The sequence below is a fragment of the Panthera uncia genome, chromosome A2, assembly GCF_023721935.1.
Source record: "Panthera uncia isolate 11264 chromosome A2, Puncia_PCG_1.0, whole genome shotgun sequence".
NCBI classification, from domain to species: Eukaryota; Metazoa; Chordata; class Mammalia; order Carnivora; family Felidae; genus Panthera; species Panthera uncia.
In genome coordinates, this window is record NC_064816.1 from 140,322,946 (window position 1) to 140,343,761 (window position 20,816).

A 20,816-nucleotide genomic window follows, 5' to 3' on the forward strand; every position below is an offset into this window, starting at 1 on the left:
TAGCAAAGAAAATTAAGTAATATAAGAGTCTAAAGATTTGGGGGTGGGGGGTGTGCATCCAGGAGATCGTTGATGATCTTGGGGAGAGTAGTTTCAAAGATTCAGTGGCTAAATTGTGCTTTCTAGACATTCAGATGAAGAAAGTCATGGTAACCCCTGGCTCCTTATTTTCAGGAAGAATTAAGTTGCAGTGATACAAGGGAAACTTTATTTTGTCCTGTATGAAAAAAGGAGATGGTTTGAATTTTTCACTGCTAAGAATAATCTGACTGTATCAAGAAGTGACAGTGTGGGTACCAAAGGAACTTAGTAACAGCTTTTGAAGTTCTGTGGCAAAAGGCTCCCCAACTGCTATTTTTAGGTTAATTGATCATGTTTTATTTTTACAGTATGGATGGATTTCGGCTGGTGAAATTAAACGAGGTCATCCGACAAGTGGATATTGTTATTACCTGTACAGGTATGATTTTGACATACACAATATACATTTTGGCATTTGGGAATGCTTTCATGGAACAGGTGAAAAATGACTGGAAACTGTTCTGAATAAAACTAAACTCTAAAAGCCAGATACAGGGAGAGGGGGTTAAGTGTCCAACTTCAGCTCAGGTCATGATCTTGCAGTTCAAGCCCTGTGTCGTGCTCTGTGCTGACAGCTCAGAGCCTGGAGCCTGCTTCCAATTCTGTGTCTACCTCTCTCTGCCCCTCCCCCACTTGTAATATGTCTCTCTCTCTCTCTCAAAAATAAATAAAACCTTTTAAAAAATTAAAAAATAAAAAAGACAAAAGCCAGATACAGGGGCATCTAGGCGGCTCAGTCAGTTAAGTGTCCAACTCTTGATTTCAGCTCAGGTCTTGATCTCACATCGTGAGATCGAGCCTCTTGTTGGGCTCTGCACTGACAGCAAGGAGCCTGTTTGGGATTCTTTCTCTCCCTCTCTCTCTGCACCTCCCCTGCTCGCTTGCTCTCTCTCAAAATAAACAAATAAACATTTAAAAAATAATAATTAAAGAAATAAAAGCCAGATACAGGTGTCTATCTGTAGAGTCAATCTTTCACATTCTTCCTACCTCTTTAGAGCTCTGACCAAAAGTATAGGTCATCTAGGTCATCCCTGGAAGAAGGTGTCTCTCCATCCGTTTTAACTGTTCTATATCTCCATCCGTCCTCAACTACCAAGGAGATGACTAGAGATAAGTTTTATTTGGGCAGCCGGATCTTAAATTTGTACATTTGATTTTTTATTTTACCTTCAAAAGTAATGTGTATTTCTCTCTAGTCCCTATAATTAAAGCAGGCCTAAAACAAAATTCAGTTAGAGAAAGTAGGAAAGACAGTTGTATTAATTCCCAAAGAGGTAGATTGGAGTTTTAGAGAGGAATATGCAGAAATGGCTAGTTTCCTTGGACTGGGATACTTACTTTCTCTTTATCATGGGACCATAAACTGCTAGAATATTGGTTTTTATTTGTAATTATATTTTAGAGGAGGAAAATCAGAATATTTAAGAATGAAAATATATTTGTATCCTCAGGGTGAGATGGGGGCAGAGAAGAGGGACCATAAGAAACTGTTCTTGCTTCATATCAATCCCCTCATGTCTTTTTTTAATAGCTTTATTGAGATGTGATTCACATATCATACATTTCATCCATTTAAAGTGTATAATTCAGTATTCTCTAGCAAATTCACAGGGTCATACAACCATCACAACAATCTAATTTTTTTATTGAGATATAATTCATATACCATACAACTTACAGTTTTAAAGTATACAGTTCAGTGGTTTTCAGTGAAATTGTACAATATCTGATTCCAGAAACTTTTCATCACCCTACAAAGAAGCTCCACACCATTAGCAGTCAGTCCTCATTCTTTCCTCTACCTCTGCCCGGCCCTAAGCAACCACTAATTTCCCTGTTTCTATAGATTTGACTATTCTAGACATTTCATATCCATAGAATCCTACAGTATGTCGTCTTTTGTAACTGGCTTTTTTCACTTAGCATAGTGTTCTAAAGTTTCATCCATATGGTAATATGTGTTGATATTTCCTTCCTTTTTCTTGCTGAATTATATTTCATTTTAAGGATATACCACACTTTATTTATTGGTTGATGGACACTTAGGATGTTTTCGCTTTTTAGCTATTTTGAATAATGTTGCTATTATGAACATTGTGCATAGTGTTTTTCTGTTAACATGTTTTCCATCCTTGTGAATATATATACCTGCCTACATATACCTTGGGATTGCTGGAACGTATGATAACTCTACTTTTAATATTTTGAGGAATTGCAAGCTTTTCCAAATAGACAGCACCATTTTACAATCCAGCAAGAATGTGTGGGGGTTACAATTTCTCAACATCCTTGCCAATGCTATTATTGTCTATTGTTTTTATTATAGCTATCCTAGTAGGTGTGAAATGGTGTTTTGCTGTGGTTTTGGTTTTTAAAGATTTTTATTTCCAAGTAATCTCTACTCCCAATATGGGGCTCCAACTCACAACCCCAAGATCAAGAGTCACACGCTCCACTGACTGAACCAGCTAGGAGCCCCTCATTGTGGTTTTGACTTGCATTTTCCTAGTGACTAATAATGTCGAACATCTTTTTTTTTTTTTTTTTAATGTTTTATTTATTTTTGAGAGAGAGACAGAGCATGAGCAAGGGAGGGGCAGAGAGAGAGGGAGACGTAGAAGCAGGCTCCAGGCTCTGAGCTGTCAGCACAGAGCCCAATGTGGGGCTCAAACTCACAAACTGTGAAATCACGATCTGAGCCAAAGTTGGACACTTAACCGACTGAGCCACCCAGGTGCCTCAATGTTGAACATCTTTTCATGTACGCATTAGCACATCTTCTTTTGTACTTCTGCTTTTGAGAAACATCTACTCTGGTCCTTTGCTCATTTAAAAATATTTTTTACATTTTATTTATTTATTTATTTATTTATTTATTTATTTAATTTTTTTTGAGAGAGAGAGAAAGCATGCCAGAGAGGGGCAGAGAGAGGAGAGAGAAATCCCAAGCAAGCTCCACACTGTCCACACAGAGCCCAATGCAGGGCTTGAACTCACACACTGTGAGATCATGACCTGAGCAGAAATCAGCAGTCGGACGCTTAACTGACTGAGCCACCCAGGCACCTCCCTTTGCTCATTTTTAAATTGGGTTATTTGTCTTTTAAGTAAGGAGTTGTAAGAGTTCTTTATAAATTTTGGATACAAATCTCTTATCAGTTATATGATTTGTAAATATTTTGTTCCATTTATTTATTTGTAAATAAATATCCCAATATATGGGTTGTCTTTTCATTTTCTTGGTGGAGTTGTTTGCAGCACAAGTTTATTTTTTCTTTGGTGCCTCTGCTTTAGGGGTTATAGCTAGGAAAACCATTGCCTAACCCAAGTTCACAAAGATGTATTCTTATGTTCTGCTAAGAGTTTTTTTAATGTTTATGTATTTATTTTGAGAGAGAGAGGAGAGAGCTCACGCGCATGTATCAGCAGGGGGAGGGCAGGGAGGGAGATAGAGAATCCCAGGCAAGCTCCGTGCTATTGGTGCAGAGCCTGATGTGGGGCTCAATCTCACAAACTGTGAGATCATGACCTGAGATGAAAACAAGAGTCAGACGCTTAATCAACTGAGCCACCCAGGCGCTCCCTGCTAAGAGTTTTATAGTTTTAGCTGTTGTGTTTGGTCAGGTGAAATTTCACATATGGTGTGAGGTAGGGGTCCAACTTTATTTCTTTTCGTGTGGATCTCTCTTCTGTTTTTAAGGTAACAAGAATGTGGTAACCAGAGAGCACTTGGACCGTATGAAGAATAGCTGCATCGTTTGTAACATGGGACATTCCAACACAGAGATTGATGTGGTAAGATTAAGTAACTCGTTATTGAGGCCTTTTTTTTTTCCTTTCCTTCCCAAGAAACATAAACGGGAAGAAGAAAGGGAAGAGTCACCAGCCATCCTAAACATGACTGTCCTGGCAGAGCTGTCCACAGTCTGTTCACTTACTAGCCCTGTGACCTATGCTTGTGGATACTATAAAGCTTCTTCATCTCAATCATTTCAAATGATTATTTTCTTCCACCCCAGCTTGATACCTACTTACGCTGTAAGCCATTTTGGTTCTCTAATTTGATTATATTCACCCTCAAATTATCCAATCCAACATAACACTTGGTCCTACTAAGTTGCCCAAGTAATAGTTAATAGAAGTGTTATTTATTTCTTTTCAGACTTATCAAAGTATCTCTCAGTGTGACTTTCACTCTGGTTTTAAATTTTTATGGCATTTTTCTGGCACAACTGTATTTCTCTCTGGGTAAATGGCTCAAGCAAAGCATGCTTTCATCTCCCCTGAGGGCTGCTCTGATTGAGCTCCAGCATTGCCAGGTAAGGATCAGTTGATATATTGAGAGCCTGTTGGATAATATCTATTTTAAATGATTTCTCTTTTTAACTTGTGCTCTATTCTTCTGTTATTAAAAATAGCTGGAAATAGTGAAGCCTATTTCTGCCCTTAAGGTTTCTGAGTGGCATGGCTCCATTACTCTGTTTTATCGTCATGATATTTTGCTCATAAAGAGTCATTTCTTCTTTTCTTTTCTTTTTTTTAATGTTTATTTATTATTGAGAGACAGAGACAGAGCATGAGCAGGAGAGGGGCAGAGAGAGGGAAGACACAGACCCGAGCTGTCAGTACGGAGCCTGATGCAGGGCTCAAACCCACAAACCGTGAGATTATAACCTGAGCTGAAGTCGGACGCTTAACCGACTGAGCCACCCAGGTGCCCCAAAAGAGTCATTTCTTTTTTCAATATTGAAATTTAAATATTGAATGGGTTTTTTTCTTTTGTTAAGTTTCACTTATATGCCATACTCCCTTTTACTGAATAGTCAAAGATATTAATATTTCTAAAATTGTCTAGCACATGATTGTCCTTTTCTGGATTAACCTGCTTATAGAGCCCCCAGATGGGAAAAGGCTTAAGGGAAGTAGTCATGCTCTGAACTCTAAAAAGAAATCTTCTGAGTAAGGGAAGGGGGAAGGAATTTTCTCTCCTAAACATTCAAGTGCTTAAATAAAAACAATTCCAAATGCAATCATATAATTTTTACATTTTTACTTAATCTTATTTCATCCTCTTGACAATCCCACAAGGCATTATTCTAATCCCTGATTTTCATTTGGGAAACTAAGAACTTAAGTCCATTGTTGTCATATACATTGATTCAAAAATTAAATTGGAGCCCAAAATTCAGGTTTTTTTTATTCTAGTCCAGTTTTTGTTTTATTTTGTTTTGTTTTCCTGTACATTGTATGTAGTATTACCTCCTCATGATTTCTAGGTTAACTTCAAATTGTGATGGTAATCCCTCTTCTAAAGGCAATCCAGGCATAAGTAATCTTGCAGGATAAACGCCAAGAAACTCTACCTTCAGTCATAAATATTTATTGTGTGATTGCTATATGCCAGGTGCTTGGAGTCAGTGAACAAAACAGGCAAAGATTCTTACCCTCAGAGAGCTTATTACATTTTAAAGGATAAAAAAGACAATAAACATAGTTCATGTAGTATGTTAGAAGGCAAAAGCACATGGAAAAAAGAAAAAGTGGAGTATAGTAAGAGGAATCAGGAGTGCCAGGTTGTAATTTTAAAGAGTGGGATCAAGGTATAACCCTCATTAAAAAGGTGATGTTTGAGCAGACTTGAAGGAATTAGCAAGGTGGACTTTTAGGTGAAGAACATTTTAAGAACAGCCAGAGCAAACGCCCTGAGGCAGGAATATGCCTAGTCTGTTTGAGGATCAACAATGAGGCCAATGTGGTTGAGATAAATGAGCACGGGGCAGGGAAAAGTAGATGAGGTCAGAAAGAAGGGGCCGGATCTTACAGAGCCTTACAGGCCATTGTAAGAACTCCTGATTATATTCTGAGGGAAATAGGGTGCCATTATAGGATTTGTAATAATCTGACTTTTAAAAAAGGCTCACCCTGGCTGCTGTGTTGATACTGGACCTAGTTTTGTATGTATTGCTAGGTAGCCTCTAATATCTGGCACGGACACTAGCCAAGGGCCATGCCTCAATTCTCTTTGTGCTCTTCTTAGCAGAAGGTATATGACTAAACTGAATGGTCCAGAAAGGGACAGGCTCAGAAGGACTTTGGAAAAGTTAAATTACTCAACCTTTGATGGTAGTGTCCTGGGCATATAAAATGAAATTTAAGGAAACGGCAAACTCATCTAATTGAAATCAAAATGTTCATTCACAATTTAATTTGTATTGAATAATATGAATTGAATAATTTCTCTGCTCTGCGTTGAGTATTTACTGGCTGAAGAAATAGTGAACAATATTCCTGCTCTCGTGGTACTTATATTCTAGTGTGGGATACAGACAATCAACAGATAGACAGTTTTGTCAGTTAGTGCCTCGTATGGAAGAAAAACAGCAAAGTGAGGCCATTGAGGATGCTATTTTAGTTAAGGTGATCAAGGAAGGTCTCTTTGAGGAGATAACATTTGAACAAAAACCTGAATGAATGGAAGGAACAAGGTATCTGAACATTCTATTCAGAGAGAATGGTGAGTAAAAAGATGCTGAGTTAGAAACGTGCTTTATGTTTGGGGAACAGGAAAAAGGCCATCGTGGCAGGAACAGGATAGGCAAAGGATGAGAATAAGAGGCAGCTGAAGGAGGGCAGTGGGTTATGTAGGCCTTTGTAGGCCACAATAAGGACCTCAGATTTTATTCTGGGCATAGTGGAAGCCATTGGAAGCCATTCCAACGGCACCTAGCTGGCTCCGTCAGTAGAGCGTGTGAGTCTTGATCTTGGGGTTGTGAGTTCAAGCCCCATGTTAGACGTAAAGATTACTTAAAAAAAAAAGGTGGGGGTGGAAGCATTCCAATTGGAAAGTTTTAACCAGGTAACTGAAAAAAAGGTGACTTAACAGAATACTCTGTGGTATAAAGAAAACACTTCTGGGGCGCCTGGATGGCTCAGTCGGTTAAGCATCCAACTTCGGCTCAGGTCATGATCTCACAGTTCGTGGGTTCGAGCCCTGCGTTGGGCTCTGTGCTGACAGCTCGGAGCCTGGAGCCTGCTTCTGATTCTGTGTCTCCCTCTCTGTCTGCCCCTCCCCTGCCCACGCTCTGTCTCTCTCTGTCTCTCAAAAATAAATAAATGTAAAAAAAAAAAAATTTAAAGAAAACACTTCTGGAGCTTGAGTAGTGGTAGGGGCAATAGAGGCTCTTTCAGTATTTCCAGCTATGAGAGAAAGTGGGAGCTCAGATGACATGGGTAAGCAATGAAGGTAATATATTGTGAACATAGGACCAGTGGGACTTGCTAAATGGCTCGGGTGCAGAGAGTGGAAAAAAGAGGAGAATCTCTATAAGTAATGTCAGTGAAACTGCAAAGGAGAATGATTCAGTAAATTTTACCCAGATATTTTTAGCAATCACAAATGTAAGTGTTTTGTTTTGTTTTGTTTGTAGCAATTTATAGTTTTACCTAACCTAGAGATGTTGACTGCTGTGTTTCTTGGAAGGAATAGCTCATCAAAAGAGTTGGACATTTAGAAAACTGCATTTTTTCCCCTGTATATTAATGCTGTGAAAACTTAGGGAACCTGTGACTGGATTGCGCTCCTAGCTGCCTTTTGGCCAGGTCTTTCTTTCATATGTTTCCTTTTCTCTTGAAAACAGACCTGCTTACCCATATACATCACATAGATGGCCTTTATGACTGTAACCTTCACACTTCAAGTGGCTAAACCATTATGTACACATGCTTTAAAAGTTTCCACCAGCAAAAGAATTAGAACCTGAGACTTGCTATTTTTGCAGCACTAGAACCACAGTTGTTTCCCTAAAAAAAATTGATGTGTACTATCCCAAATCACATAATACCAGTTTGTGCAAGCATGGTCATTCACAGTGAGATATACACCTTGTTTGGGAACAGTCTCTGTAAGGAACCTTTTTCCTGGTAGGTTGCTAAATGACTGTAAATCAACAGAAAAGACAATTTGATGCCTTTAAGAGAAATTCGTATATAACTATGCTGGCCATAGGAAATCCTTCTTTCAAGGACTGTCACTGTCAGATAAACTTACTAGGTTGTTGGAGCTGCCCGGGCAGTGTTAGAGATCATTTAACTCAGTGTCTCTTTGAACCCTGTTTTAAACTGACCCTCAGGTCTTTTTCTTGCACCATAGCCATTCCAGTGCTCCAGCACACTGCCTCCACAAAGCATTGATCATTTTATGATGTTCATAAGAAGTGTCTCTTCCTTGATTCCATCATATCCTAAGACAGGAGACTCCTTTTATCATGGTGTCACCTCTTTACTGCCCATCCGAGATTGCTTGTCCTCTGGAAAATTATGACTGTGAGATACTAAGAACCTAAAATACTTTAAAGTTCCAACATCTCAACAAAAAAAAATGCCCGTGTTACCAAGGAGTATCTTTTGTCTCTTGCCTTTTATGTTGTTATTTCTAAAGGCTAATGGATTTACTTTGTATATCCTTAACTTCCCAAAGTGGTCTGTTTGCTTAAATTCTTTTTAACTCTATTTACAGTGTTTATTTATTTAAAAAAAATAGTTCTAACTGTAAAGTAATACTTCCTTTTTTTTAATTTTAGAGAGAAAGAGAGAGAGCGAGAGCATAAGTTGGGGAGAGGGACAGAGAGAGACAGAGACAGAGACAGAAAATCTTAAGCAGACTCCACACTCAGCATGGAGTCAGATGCAGGGCTTGATCTCACGCCTCTAAGATCATGACCTCAGCCAAAATCAAGAGTTGGACTTGAGTCACTTAACTGACTGAGCCACCCAGGTGCCCCAATAGTCGCTTGTTTTAAAAATTCAAGCAACATAAATATGTTTAAGAAGTAAAACATTTACAAAATTGAGGTTATAGTATATTGTTCTGCAACTCTGTGTTGTCACTTAACAATAATGAGTGGTTTTCATGTTAACACATATAAATCTACTTTTTTATATAATATTTGCATAATATTCCATTGTATGAAATTATCCAGATTTACTTAGCTATTCCTTTGTTAAATTAAATTTTTTGCTAATACAGATAATACTGGATTGAACATTCTTGGCACTGATATTTATGAACTTGAGCAAGTGTTTCTATAGAGCCCTAAAGGTGAAACTGATTGGTCAGAGATTAGGTACATATAAAATTTTGTTAGCTACTACCAAATTGCTCTTTCTGTTGAACCAAATTGTGAAACTTGGTATTTCAAGACATTTTGTTCCCCATGTACCTAATAAAGAAATGGTCTAGATCATTAATACAGTCCTGAATATACTGAAACAGAATTATGTTTGTCTTTCCCACTAGATTGGTAATTAAAAGATGATATAGCCCCTGTCCATAAATAGCTCACAATCTAGTAGAGGAGCCCACAGTCTTGTCTATAATAGTGTCATTTACTACATCGCCTAGAATGTAGAATGTACCCAGCAAATGAGTACTGTAGAACTGAAGTGTTTCTCTGTTTGTCTGAAAACTACTGTTTGGCAGATCTTCTTAATTTTACCAGCTGAGCCAAAGGGTGGTTTTAGAATATGGACTCCCTTTCTATTTTAGGAATGGCCTATTGGAAGAAGGAAGTTGTTGTCTTAAGTCTAAACCCTGTGACTGTTATTTATTTGATTGCTGCTGTTAATAAACTTAACATTTCTTCTCTTGTTCTCCGAATACACAATATACAGAAATGGAAGGAGGGTGAGCTGTTGGGAGCTTTACTCTACCATTAAGCATTTCTCTAAAGGCTACCTCACATTTGCACTTAGGTCACAAAGCTTCTGTAACTTTAAGGTGAACCACCATCATTGAGAAGGTGGAACCTGGGATATGAGGATGTGAAGGCAGAACTTCGGGCCCCAGCATGCTATATTTAGGACAACCAGCCTTCTCTAACAAATCTCACTTAGCTCCGACCCTCCTTTTTTCTGTTTCTCTTCAGCATTTGTGTATTCAGTTTGCTTTGTGTCAATTTGCACTTGTTTGCATGTTGCTTTATAAGTAATTTTAGAGGCTTTTTCCTCCTCACGTATGTATCGTTTTGTGTCCCCACCTAAAGTATGAGCTTTTTGAAGGCAGAAACCATGTCTTTGGTTTCTTTTGTATTTCCCATAGCACCTTTTACTGTGCTCAGCAGAGAGTGGGCATACAGTATATGTTGTGGAATGACATCCTGAGTGATCCCTCCCTGGCTGGGCCTAAGATTAAATACCTTGAAATGGAACAGTCCTAACCAACCTGGGAAAGGTATTCTCCATCTGGCATGTTGGTTGCTCATTTCAACTTGCTATTTGAAATGGCTCCCTTCAACATCTTTCCATAAAGTGGGACAAGTCGTGGCCGATGATGTACTTGCTGTGTGTGTTCCAGGCGAGTCTGCGGACACCAGAACTGACCTGGGAGCGAGTGAGATCCCAAGTTGACCATGTAATATGGCCTGATGGCAAGAGGATAGTATTGCTGGCAGAGGTAAGACCTAAGACTGGTAAGAGAAATTCACCCCTGACAGGAAAGACTGCAATATCCAGGTCCCCTCCTCCACATGTTCTCTCATTTTCAGCTCCTTTTGAGCACAAGCTTAACTACTTTACCAGTGGATTTTACATCTGACTGTGAAAGGTCTTTTCATTCAGCAATTAAGAAACTATTTTGGTTCCTTACTTTTCCGCAATTATCCTGTCTGTCTGTCAATCTACAGGTAGAGTCAGATAATGACTCTTACTGTGGAAGAATTAGCAGATAGAGCCAATGCCACTTTGAGCGATGCCTACGAAGAGATAATGTCATTTGCGGGATGGCTTAATCAGTAAGCACAAAGCAGATATTCCTGACTGTACCTGAGACTGTTGTAGGCAAGCTCTAGGAGAGTCTTTGAGTTTAGGTCATGTTTTTGAGTGACATTCCTCTGAGTTGAACCAGATGTGTAGTAGGCACCCAGCTGTCTATTTGTCGTATGATTACTATTTCCCTGTCCTGACTTCTTCTGGCTCAGACTTACTCTTCACTTTCATCCCACTTAACCTTCCGTGTCAATGTTTGGTTACTTTTCCTTTCTTGAAAGCTCCTCTTCCCTAGTCTTAGATTCCTGATGGCAATATCGATGCCCGCTGTTCTTACCTTGACAGTTTCTCTTCTTCAGAGAAAGATACCAAAATAACAAGAATGATAATAATATGTTTCTTGAGGTTTGATTTTCTGTCAGTTTTCCTTCCTTTTTTTTAAAATTAAGGAAACTGAATATGAAGATGTAAAAGATATACCATCTTCACGGAGGGACCCTTAAATTTATGCTGGAGTACCCTTACTGTTCTCTTTACCTTTTTCCACCTTATCTCACCTTCTCACATACTTTAGGGCATCTGTAAAGGGACTGGATTACTCCTTCACGAGAAAGGAGCTTGTACAGGGAAGGGATGAGCAGGTTGTTAAATATTCATTAATTGCTTTTATATCAGCCAGCTGTCTGGTGACTTATTTCTAGTTGCCCTGGGAGGTCCCATCTAGTGATTTTGGTGACAAAAGCAAGCACCATGGTTTTTGGCTACTATGTTTCAGCAAAAAAAAAAAAAAAGGTGGTCACGCTTCCTAGGAAACAAAATAGGAAAGGATAGCAATCTCCAGTAGCCTCCAGCCCTTGTATTCTCTGAATCATCCACTAGAAATACAAGAATACCCTTGCATTCAGGAGAACCAAACTGCAGAAGAAGCACAGAAATCATCACAGCTTACTAAGTCCAAAGATACCTCCCCTCACAACCTGGAGAGGTTGCCCCTGGACTTGACTACATCCTTGCTTACAACGGTCTTTCAAAAGAATGCCAGTGCCTCTGAAGGAGGATATTCTGTTGCAGAAAGTATGAAATTCAAGAGAAGCATACCCTTCCTTGGCATAAGCCTCAGTATCACGTGACTGTCCCTATTCCTTTTTGCATAATCCCAGAGATCTTTTATCCATTACCTTCATCAAATTTTCCAGAAGTTTTTAATTCCACTTAAATGTCGACCAATTCATTTCTATTTATCGAACACCTACTTTTTGTCCAGCCATGTTAGTTGGAAGTATTTGGAAAATTGCAGTTGTGTGCGTCCTTCGCTCCTCAAAGGCTAGAGACTTTGTCCTAACTCATCTGTGTCTTAACCCTTCTCTCCAGGGCCGTCTGCTGAACCTAAGCTGCTCCACAGTGCCTACATTTGTGCTCTCAATCACCGCCACTACTCAGGTAGGGCCATCAGAGCGGAAAGCAGTGGGCTGGAACGGGTCATCAGACCATCAGGGTTTCACTTGATACGGCACATCAGCATCCATCTCTCTGCTTTTCTAGGCTCTTGCCTTGATAGAGCTTTACAATGCTCCTGAGGGTCGCTATAAGCAGGATGTCTACCTGTTGCCCAAGAAAATGGGTAAGCATGCGCTCTTCCATCCCTGTCCGTTCCCAAGTAGTTCAGAGTGAGAGGCTAAATGAAGTTTGGGGCACTAAATTTCTTATGGAAAGGGGGTGGGGAAGATATCTGTGCCTTCTAAAGTAGGAGCTAGGATTCCTAGGTTTCATTACTGATTGATTTACATTTTGCTATGATTTGGTTACATTATCATTACATTTTGCTATGCTTTGGTTTGCCTACCTGTGAATTTCAAGGATTTTTTTTCTCTTCAAGTATCTTATATGCAAGAATCTCAAAGGAGAAAAAAATCTTCCCCTAAGAAAGAGGACTCATCTTCCACCTTGTGACATCTGACTTATTCCAATTCTAGGCTGCTGCATAGCCCCTTCCAGACTTTCCTCAGACTGAGAAGACTTTTCATACTACATCTTCTAACTCTGGCCTCATTGTCAGGGCCAAAGGAAAGACTGAACAGCTCCTGTTAAGACTAGTCATGTGGGTGTTTCATATAAGGGAAACATTAAACTCTTGAAAATTTAAAGAACCCGCCTCAAGCACCTGAACTGATACAGTGTGTTTACAAACTCCTGAGGCAAAGATCAGGGAATAAATCAGCTTCTGGTTTTGTTTTGCTTTAGCACTTGATGCATGGCAACTGTTAGAAGTTGACATATTTTCCCTTTAATATATCCTTTGGAAGGATATAAAAGAAATACAACAGTCTATATTTTGGCTGAATACATAATGAAGTTAGGAAGACCAAACAAATAGTTAGAAAAATGACATAAAATTCTGAATAATATGTATTCAGGCAATAGAATATAGACAGAGCCCATAGCTAAGGATACTAAAAGCAAAGCAAACAGTGTAGTATCATTCTTAGACATTCCTTTCCAGTTTCCTTGGGTGTTAGTTTTTCTGAGTCGCCCAAAGTACAGAGTTTCCCATCTTTTATTCCCTTGCTATCCCATCCTTTCTTTTAGACCCTAAGAACTATTGCTTCTTTCATGTCTCCCTTACCTTTCTGGGGAGAAGGAAAGATTCAAGGATGAAACAGCTGGTAAGAAAGAAGTGTTACGGTTTTGAAAAACACTGGGCTTGAAGCTCAAGCAACCACTCCTTAGAATTCTGGGCCGGTGAGCCAAAGTTGAGCATTTTTCTTTCAGTTCCGAGAATTAGAAAGTGTCTCCCAACTTTTTAAGGCCTAGCCTGGCGAGCACAGCCAGACAAGAGGCATGAATGTTTATACCAGGGCTTCTGTGGTCTGTTCCAGATGAGTATGTGGCCAGCCTACACCTGCCCACCTTTGATGCCCACCTGACGGAGCTGACAGATGAACAGGCCAAGTATCTGGGACTCAACAAGAATGGGCCTTTCAAGCCTAATTACTACAGGTGCCTTGGGCCCCCCCAGGAAACAGGGAAACCTGGGTAGTAAAGAGCTTTCTGCACTGAAATTGGTCTTTACAACTTTTACTACATTTACATGAACTCAGAAAAATAAACCCACTCCCCCCTCAGTACCACCCCCAAAGGACTCTTTGAGGCTTTCTCCAGACATTAAATAGTGTTCCCTTTTCTGAATTTGCCTTTCTCCATTTCATCTTAATATTATTTTTACCTCTTTATAGAGAAATACTGGGCATTTTCACTGATGTGAAAAAGCACCACAAGTATTTACCCTCACCATCCACTCCAGAAAAGTCCCTGTCTACCTGCTGTACCTTTAGGTGGGCTCTTCATGTCCCAGCATCCTCATAAGCTGATAACATAAGCTGATAACATAGTCTCATCTTTCTTTCTCCCTCTAGGTATTAAGTTCCTGTAATTCAAGCCAGAAGAAGTTTTAAGGAATAGAACTCCAAGTCTTTTCTCCACTCCTATACAGGAAAGAACCCAGCAAGCTGCTTCTCCAATCAGCTGCTCGCCGTGCTCACCCTATATGTTAGGTTATTTATTTATTAAAACCTAGAATCCTGTGCCTGTTGCCTTGGCCCAAAGTGTGGTTACTGCCCGGAAGGCTGTGAGAGCCACAAGGGACAGGCTGAGGAAGGAAAGAAATGGGGTAATCCTTCCCAGTGCATTTTTTGCATCATTCCCCGTTGACTTGGAATCCTCAGCAATGGTCATATGTCTCTTGTCCAGGTTCAGGAGTTAGTCCAGGGATTCCAGACTCCTTGTTCCCTGGGTTTTTTAGAATAAATTTCCTGCAGCTGCCTTTCTCAGCTTTGGCCCTTCCCTAGGTTAGGCCTTTTGGAAGCTACCGAGTCAACATGGCCTAAGTTCCCAGCCTTGACCATCACTATCACTGCCTTCTTTATAGAATGACTGGGAAGGAAGGAGTATATGTTATGGCTTTGGCAAGCTACACCAAAAACTTAGCTATGCCTGTGCTGACTTGGAGTCTTCTTCCTTACCCAGGACTCCTTTCTTCCTTGAATAGTCATGTCTATTTTAACACTTTCTGGGTCCAAGAGGGATGTGCCTCCATTATTTCCTCTGCAGCTCTGGTGTTTGTCAGATATTTGTCTTGCCATCTTTCTAACCCAGCTAACCCCTGCTCAGGAAGTGGGGGCTAGCCCCAGTGGGGCCCATAGTTTTACTTGTCATTTAACTGGACAGTTTCCCGGGAAGTTCCCTCTAGACTGGCACTGTCTCAGAAAAGGAGAGAAACTCTGCTTCCTGAAATTTCCTCTTACTGCCTAAAACTGCTTTTGAAACTGAGCAAGGAAAGATGAACTTTCCAATGGATCTGGGGGGAGTAGGGCTCTGGAAGTGGGACAGGTCACTCACGCCCGCAGCTTGTCACTCTAAAGAAGCAGAATGTATTTATTTGTCTCCTGGGAAGGGCTCTGCAGCTAAACTGGGTAAGCTATACAGAGATGACACTGTAAACTGTGTCCAAATGATTAAAGCTAGTTTGACTAGTTTCAACTTCATCAGACATTTCATTTCTTTGGCCATTGCCATTGATGAAACTAGGATCTGATGTCTCTACGATTTAGTCTGTGGTTTTTCTTCTCTGCTGGGATATATTTTTATGTTCTTGCCTCTTCCATCTCAAGACTCTATAATTCAGAGGTAGTTTCTTGAGTAACTCCAACATTACAAAAAACTAGTAATGCAAGCAGCCTGAAATTTTATGTCCCACGTAAGAGTTGGATACCTTTTGGAGACTGACATGTTGATCTTAAGGGTTTCACTGGGACCAGACTTGTTCTGAGAGTTAAAGTCTGGAGTGGCCCTAGAAATCTTGAATGAAATGAGTCCTTTTCCCACCCCCCCCCCCCCAACTACTTTTTTTAACCCCCCTCTTTTTGTTTTTTTTTTTCCCCCCCCCCCCCTTTTTTTCCTACCCTGGTCTGCCTCATAGTCTCAAGACCAAGGTAACTCAAGGAAACACCACCAGACCACCCAGGATCACTATAACCTTCCCACCCTGATTCTCCTCACCTACCTCCACTTTGTTCAAATTCCCCTGGCGTTCATATATACTTTCAGAGCTAGTCTGGAAGTGACCTTCCTTTTGGAGGTAGAGAGGTGGCCTTTGGATAAATGGCTGTTTGCTTCATTAAATAGTATGCAGTCTCAGCCTAGAGAGTCTGGTTCCTCAGAGGCTTTATGTCTTAGCACATACCGGAAAAGTGCCACATATATGGCTATATTCTTTCATGAGGAAGATTGTAAATGCTGAAAATTCTACTAGACCTCTCAGTTCTTCCTTTTGCCTACCCAGTTCTGAGTTTTGTATTAATTGCATCTCTTTTGTATTAGTGAATTGGATACAGGTCTTTGTAACTTTTACCAAGGGCAGATTCCATTAGGTAGATATCTGGACTCTAGCCTGTTATGTTCATAAGCCAAAAACCATAACTTGCTGTTTCTCAGTAAAGCCGAGTTCTCTAGGGAGCAGTATTACTTAGGTACTGATCCTGACAGAGCACACCCTGCCTTGTTATAGTGAAGAGACCCATTGCAAATAAAAAAGGAGCCACCTTTGGGCCTCTAAGTTTGATTGCCAGTGTTGCTGCCCATGGTGAGATATTTGCCTCTGAGTTTCAGATGACCCCCTTTCCTTTCTCTCTAGGGACCCCATGTCATCAACCATTAGGAAGAAGGAGGCCCAGGCCTCCTGAGTATTTGGGTTCTACCTTAGTGTTGGAATTTGGTCATTATTCCCTCTACCCTTGGAATCAGACAACAAAATGTGTCTTCTTCCCTCAAGCTCTCACCTTAGATGCATTCAGGTATCTGGAAGCATAGGAAAGAAGACGAATTATCTGTTTGTATATGGCCCTGGCTGGTGGAGATACTCAGCATTTTTTCTGCAATGAATTTCTGCTAGTTTTCAAGGTCTCATTTGCCTTCTTAATGGAAATTCAGGGTTTTTGTTTTTTGTTTTTTGTTTTCCTCGTTAAAAAAAGAAAAAAGGTATCTGGTCTACCTTCTGTCTGCCCTCCTACCTCCTCAACCTACCCTCCCATATGAGCACGGCTCCCCATGGCCACATACTCCTGCAAAGCTTTTTTGCTGCTTGGCTTTTCTCTGAACAGATCTGAAATTGCTGCTCCTGTGGTTTTCTCAAAATTAACTTTGTCATGGTTTTAAAAAAAAGAAATCAAAATGCATTGTTGCATTAAGCTTTTTTAATAAAGGAAATTATGGAAAGAAAATAGGCAACACCAGCAAATTATATGTAGAGAATAAACTAAACTATATATATATAATATATATATATTATATATATAATCATCTAGTTCTCATTGTCATCTTACTGAAAGGAAATAAAACCTCTAAGGATCACCGTTTCTGAGAGGATCTTGGAAATCTTTATGTCTAAGTGATTGTATTAGATCAGCAATAATGACTATGTAATCTCAAAAGATAAATAAAATATTCTTAAAATGGATTCTTATCTTGAGAGTATTGCTTGCTTCTGTGAACTAGGAATTCAAGAGATGAGTGATGTTTCTTGGCAACAGGCTGGAGAGCCTACTGCAGGGCAAAGATGTGAAAAGTTGAAGTGGTTACCAATAGCATATTTTAATGGCCTTAGCCTTGGGTCCCTTATTCCATGGTAGGCCATTCTACTAATATCTTTCCCCAACCCACCCCCTGCTATGTGTGTAAAGAACCTGCTTTCTCAGAACCATCACCCCCGGGAGTTGAAAAGTATAGAGAAAATAGAGTGTGGTTCTAGATCCCCCAAGCCCTCTGTGTTCTGCCCTTAGCTGGACAACACAAGATGCCAGCATCCATGGTTTGGGATTAAAGGGTCCTGACACCCAGAAGTTGACTACATCCAACCAAAGGGAAGAAATAAATTACTCTGACAGAAATTTGTTTCCAGATCAGCTTTTGCCTGACTAAATCAGAAACTAAAGGGCGAAAAAAAAAAAAAATTAAAAAAAAAAAAAAAAAAGAAACTAAAGGGCGAATCCAACTTCCTCTTCTTCCTCAACTACCAGTAGAGTGGCCATTTTTGAGCCAGTTTTCTAATACCCACCTCTCTTAGTTGACAAATTAAACTAGTTCTTCCTGTATGCAAGATGTTTTCTTCCCTCTTAGAATCTTCTGCTACTTTGACTTGTGTTTACCTAAACTAAGGGCTAAAACAGTTTGGGTAGTTGGTAATGGCTCAAAGCTGCTGCCACTCCAGTTGCAAAGGAGAATGCAGGGGCCAGCAATGAAACCTATCAGCCACTGGCAGGTTTCACCCCCCTACAGCAGGGCTTGGCTCCTCTTCTGTGAAAGATGGGAGCATGGGTGCCTGGGTCTTAGTTTCAGACTCACGGGGTAAGCCCTGACTATGCACTGCTGTGCAATTTCTCTAGCCTGTGGTCCTGTGGAAAGAGACTGGACCTCTTAAGTCAGGCTTACTTGACTAGCTCTTCCATTTACAAGTTGTATAATTTGACCAATATTATATAATGACTCAGAGCCTTGGTTTTCTTGCCTTTGAAATGGGTAATGCTTATCTCCTGGGGTAAGGACTTAAAGATCTGATTTAATTTTTAAAATGCTGCTTAAAAATCTGGCACACACCGTGCTACACAAACATCAGTTTCTTATCTCAGTCTAAGGGTCCTAAATCCCCTGTTGCCTCGTTACACCTACATGTGCAGCATTGATGGGAGAGGAAGATATTCTGTCTTTTTTCTACCACATCATTCCGGCTGCCCAATGCCCTAAAAAATTAGATACTGTAAGACTTTCTGCACCTTATGTTTTTTTAAGTGTTTGTTTATTTTTGAGAGAGAGACAGAGCGTGAGCAGGGGGAGGGCCAGAGAGAGAGGGACACAGAATCCAAAGCAGGCTCTAGGCTCTGAGCTGTTAGCACAGAGCCGGACACAGGGCTCGAACCCACGAACCATGGGATTGTGACCTGAGCCGAAGTCGGATGCTTAACTGACTGAGCCACCCAGGCACCCCTCTACATCTTATTTTTAAGTTCTATAACAGGTGCTGTCTATTTTGTCAAGTATCTGACCTCCATGCTTACATGGGGAAAGGAATATGTTCAGTCCTTGTAATTATACCTATTTATACCTCTGCCAGGAGCCCCCAAATGCCTGAGTTTGGGGACAAGGAAAAGTGGTAGTGTTGATTTAAAAATAATTCAGCACGGGAGCCATCTCTGCAAGATAGAAACACTTGTAGACCAGCCCCTGACTGATTAGCCCTCAGGTGTATGTATGGATGCCTCTGTGGTCAATGGTATTGATGGCTAGCACATCTTTGCTGACAAATAAGCTAAAAGAAGTTCAGTGTGTACCAAGTCCATGGCCTATAATTTCAAAGTTTTCAGTTCATCCATGGTTTCTTGTCAACTTCTTCCAGGAGTTGTTTCCAGATACCTTCTTCCTTCTGACCAGTTCTGAAAGTGGGACTATAATGAGCAGACAGATGTCCGATCTTCACTGTCTCCCATTCCACAGGGTGTAGAGAAGATAATGGATTGAGGTCTCTTGTGTTGATCCTTTGCAATCTCCATAACACCCGTTTTTCAAACCCCTTCTCTGAAAGTGAAGCCAGATGGAGCTCTAGGCTTAGCAATTAGCTTTGCATAGAGGCCAGAGAGGACTTGAGAGGTATCCTCAGTCCTCCCCACTGAAGCCAGCTTGAGGCTTTGTTCTTTCGCCCAAGGTATACACTGGAAAAGGAAGAAAGCCTCAAAACTGGCCACCACTGACTGTTTGGGGATCCTGATGATTGACTAAGCTCACAAAAGAGACGATGAAGCTCTGGGCCTATCAATCCTAGAACTCTGACTGCTTAGGAGGACAGGAATTGGGAGTAGGAAGATAGAATAATTAATTCTTTTATTAAGAAACCCCAATGGGTTGTGCAGTGGCGGCTTTACCACACTGCAGCAGTGATGAGCTAGGCGTGGGTTGTGAATTTTAAAGCAGAGTGTGACTCTTTTAGAGTTTAACAAATTATACCCAAAAAGAAAATTCCAAAATCAAATAGTTGAGGCCTCGAGCCATGAACTTTCTTGGAAATTCGGGTCATTTCAATTCTGTTAAGCCAGCAGGTCTCAACTGCAGAAGATATTGCCCCTCAGGAAACATTTTTGCCATATCTGGAGACACTTTTGGTTGTCACAACTTGGGGGAGGGTACTACAGGCATCTACTATGGAGAGGCCAGGGATTCTGCTAAACATCCTACAATGCATGGAACAGCTCCCCACCACAAGTTTTTCAGTCCCTATTACAGAAATCTTGTGCTAAACGTACATATATGAGGTATACAAAATGAACAAAACTTGGCCCTACTCTCAAGAAACTTCTATCCACGTTGGTGGGAATGGGAGAGGAAAGGGAAGTACAGTACATGAGTACGGTAAGGAGATGTTGGGGACAGAAGAGAAAGTGAGAAAGCTCCAAGGAGTTCTCACTCTCAACTCTGCCTTCATCCATCACCTACCGACTAGCAGAGTAAATTCTGAGGGAGACATACGGTTAAGAAAGGGACAGAGCTGTCCATAAGATACAGGAAGGGGGAGCAGCCATTCCTTTGAGCCTCTTACTTTGGGGATATAGTAGAAAATATAAGAGGGGCGCCTGGGTGGCTCAGTTGGCTAAGCATTTGACTTCGGCTCAGGTCATGACTTCACAGTTTGTGAGTTCGAGCCCCGCCATCCGGCTCTGTGCTGACAGCTCAGAGCCTGGAGCCTGTTTCAGATTCTGTGTCTCCCTCTCTCTCTGCTCCTCCCCCCACTCGCACTCTGTCTCTCTCTCAAAATAAAATAAAGACATAAAAAAATTTTAAAAAGAAAGAAAATAGAAGAGTTTTGAATCCAAGCAGACTTGGCATGACACCCACCCAGCCGGAGCGGGTTGAGAACGGTCAAAAGGATGGCT

The 20,816-nt window shown here is 40.6% G+C and overlaps 1 protein-coding gene across 2 annotated transcripts in view; it reads left to right on the forward strand.

Annotated features, from left to right (window-relative positions):
• The window catches only part of AHCYL2 (adenosylhomocysteinase like 2), a 167,465-nt gene extending 153,030 nt beyond the window's left edge, over nt 1-14,435 (forward strand). For both annotated transcript variants that reach the window (XM_049641827.1, XM_049641828.1), the window contains exons 11-17: nt 390-460; nt 3,785-3,879; nt 10,436-10,534; nt 12,217-12,285; nt 12,388-12,466; nt 13,722-13,842; nt 14,259-14,435. In XM_049641827.1, coding sequence (XP_049497784.1) covers nt 390-460; nt 3,785-3,879; nt 10,436-10,534; nt 12,217-12,285; nt 12,388-12,466; nt 13,722-13,842; nt 14,259-14,265 — 541 coding nt within the window. In that variant the 3' untranslated portion in view covers nt 14,266-14,435. The remainder of the gene's footprint in view (nt 1-389; nt 461-3,784; nt 3,880-10,435; nt 10,535-12,216; nt 12,286-12,387; nt 12,467-13,721; nt 13,843-14,258) is intronic.
• The last annotated feature ends 6,381 nt before the right edge of the window (nt 14,436-20,816 follow it).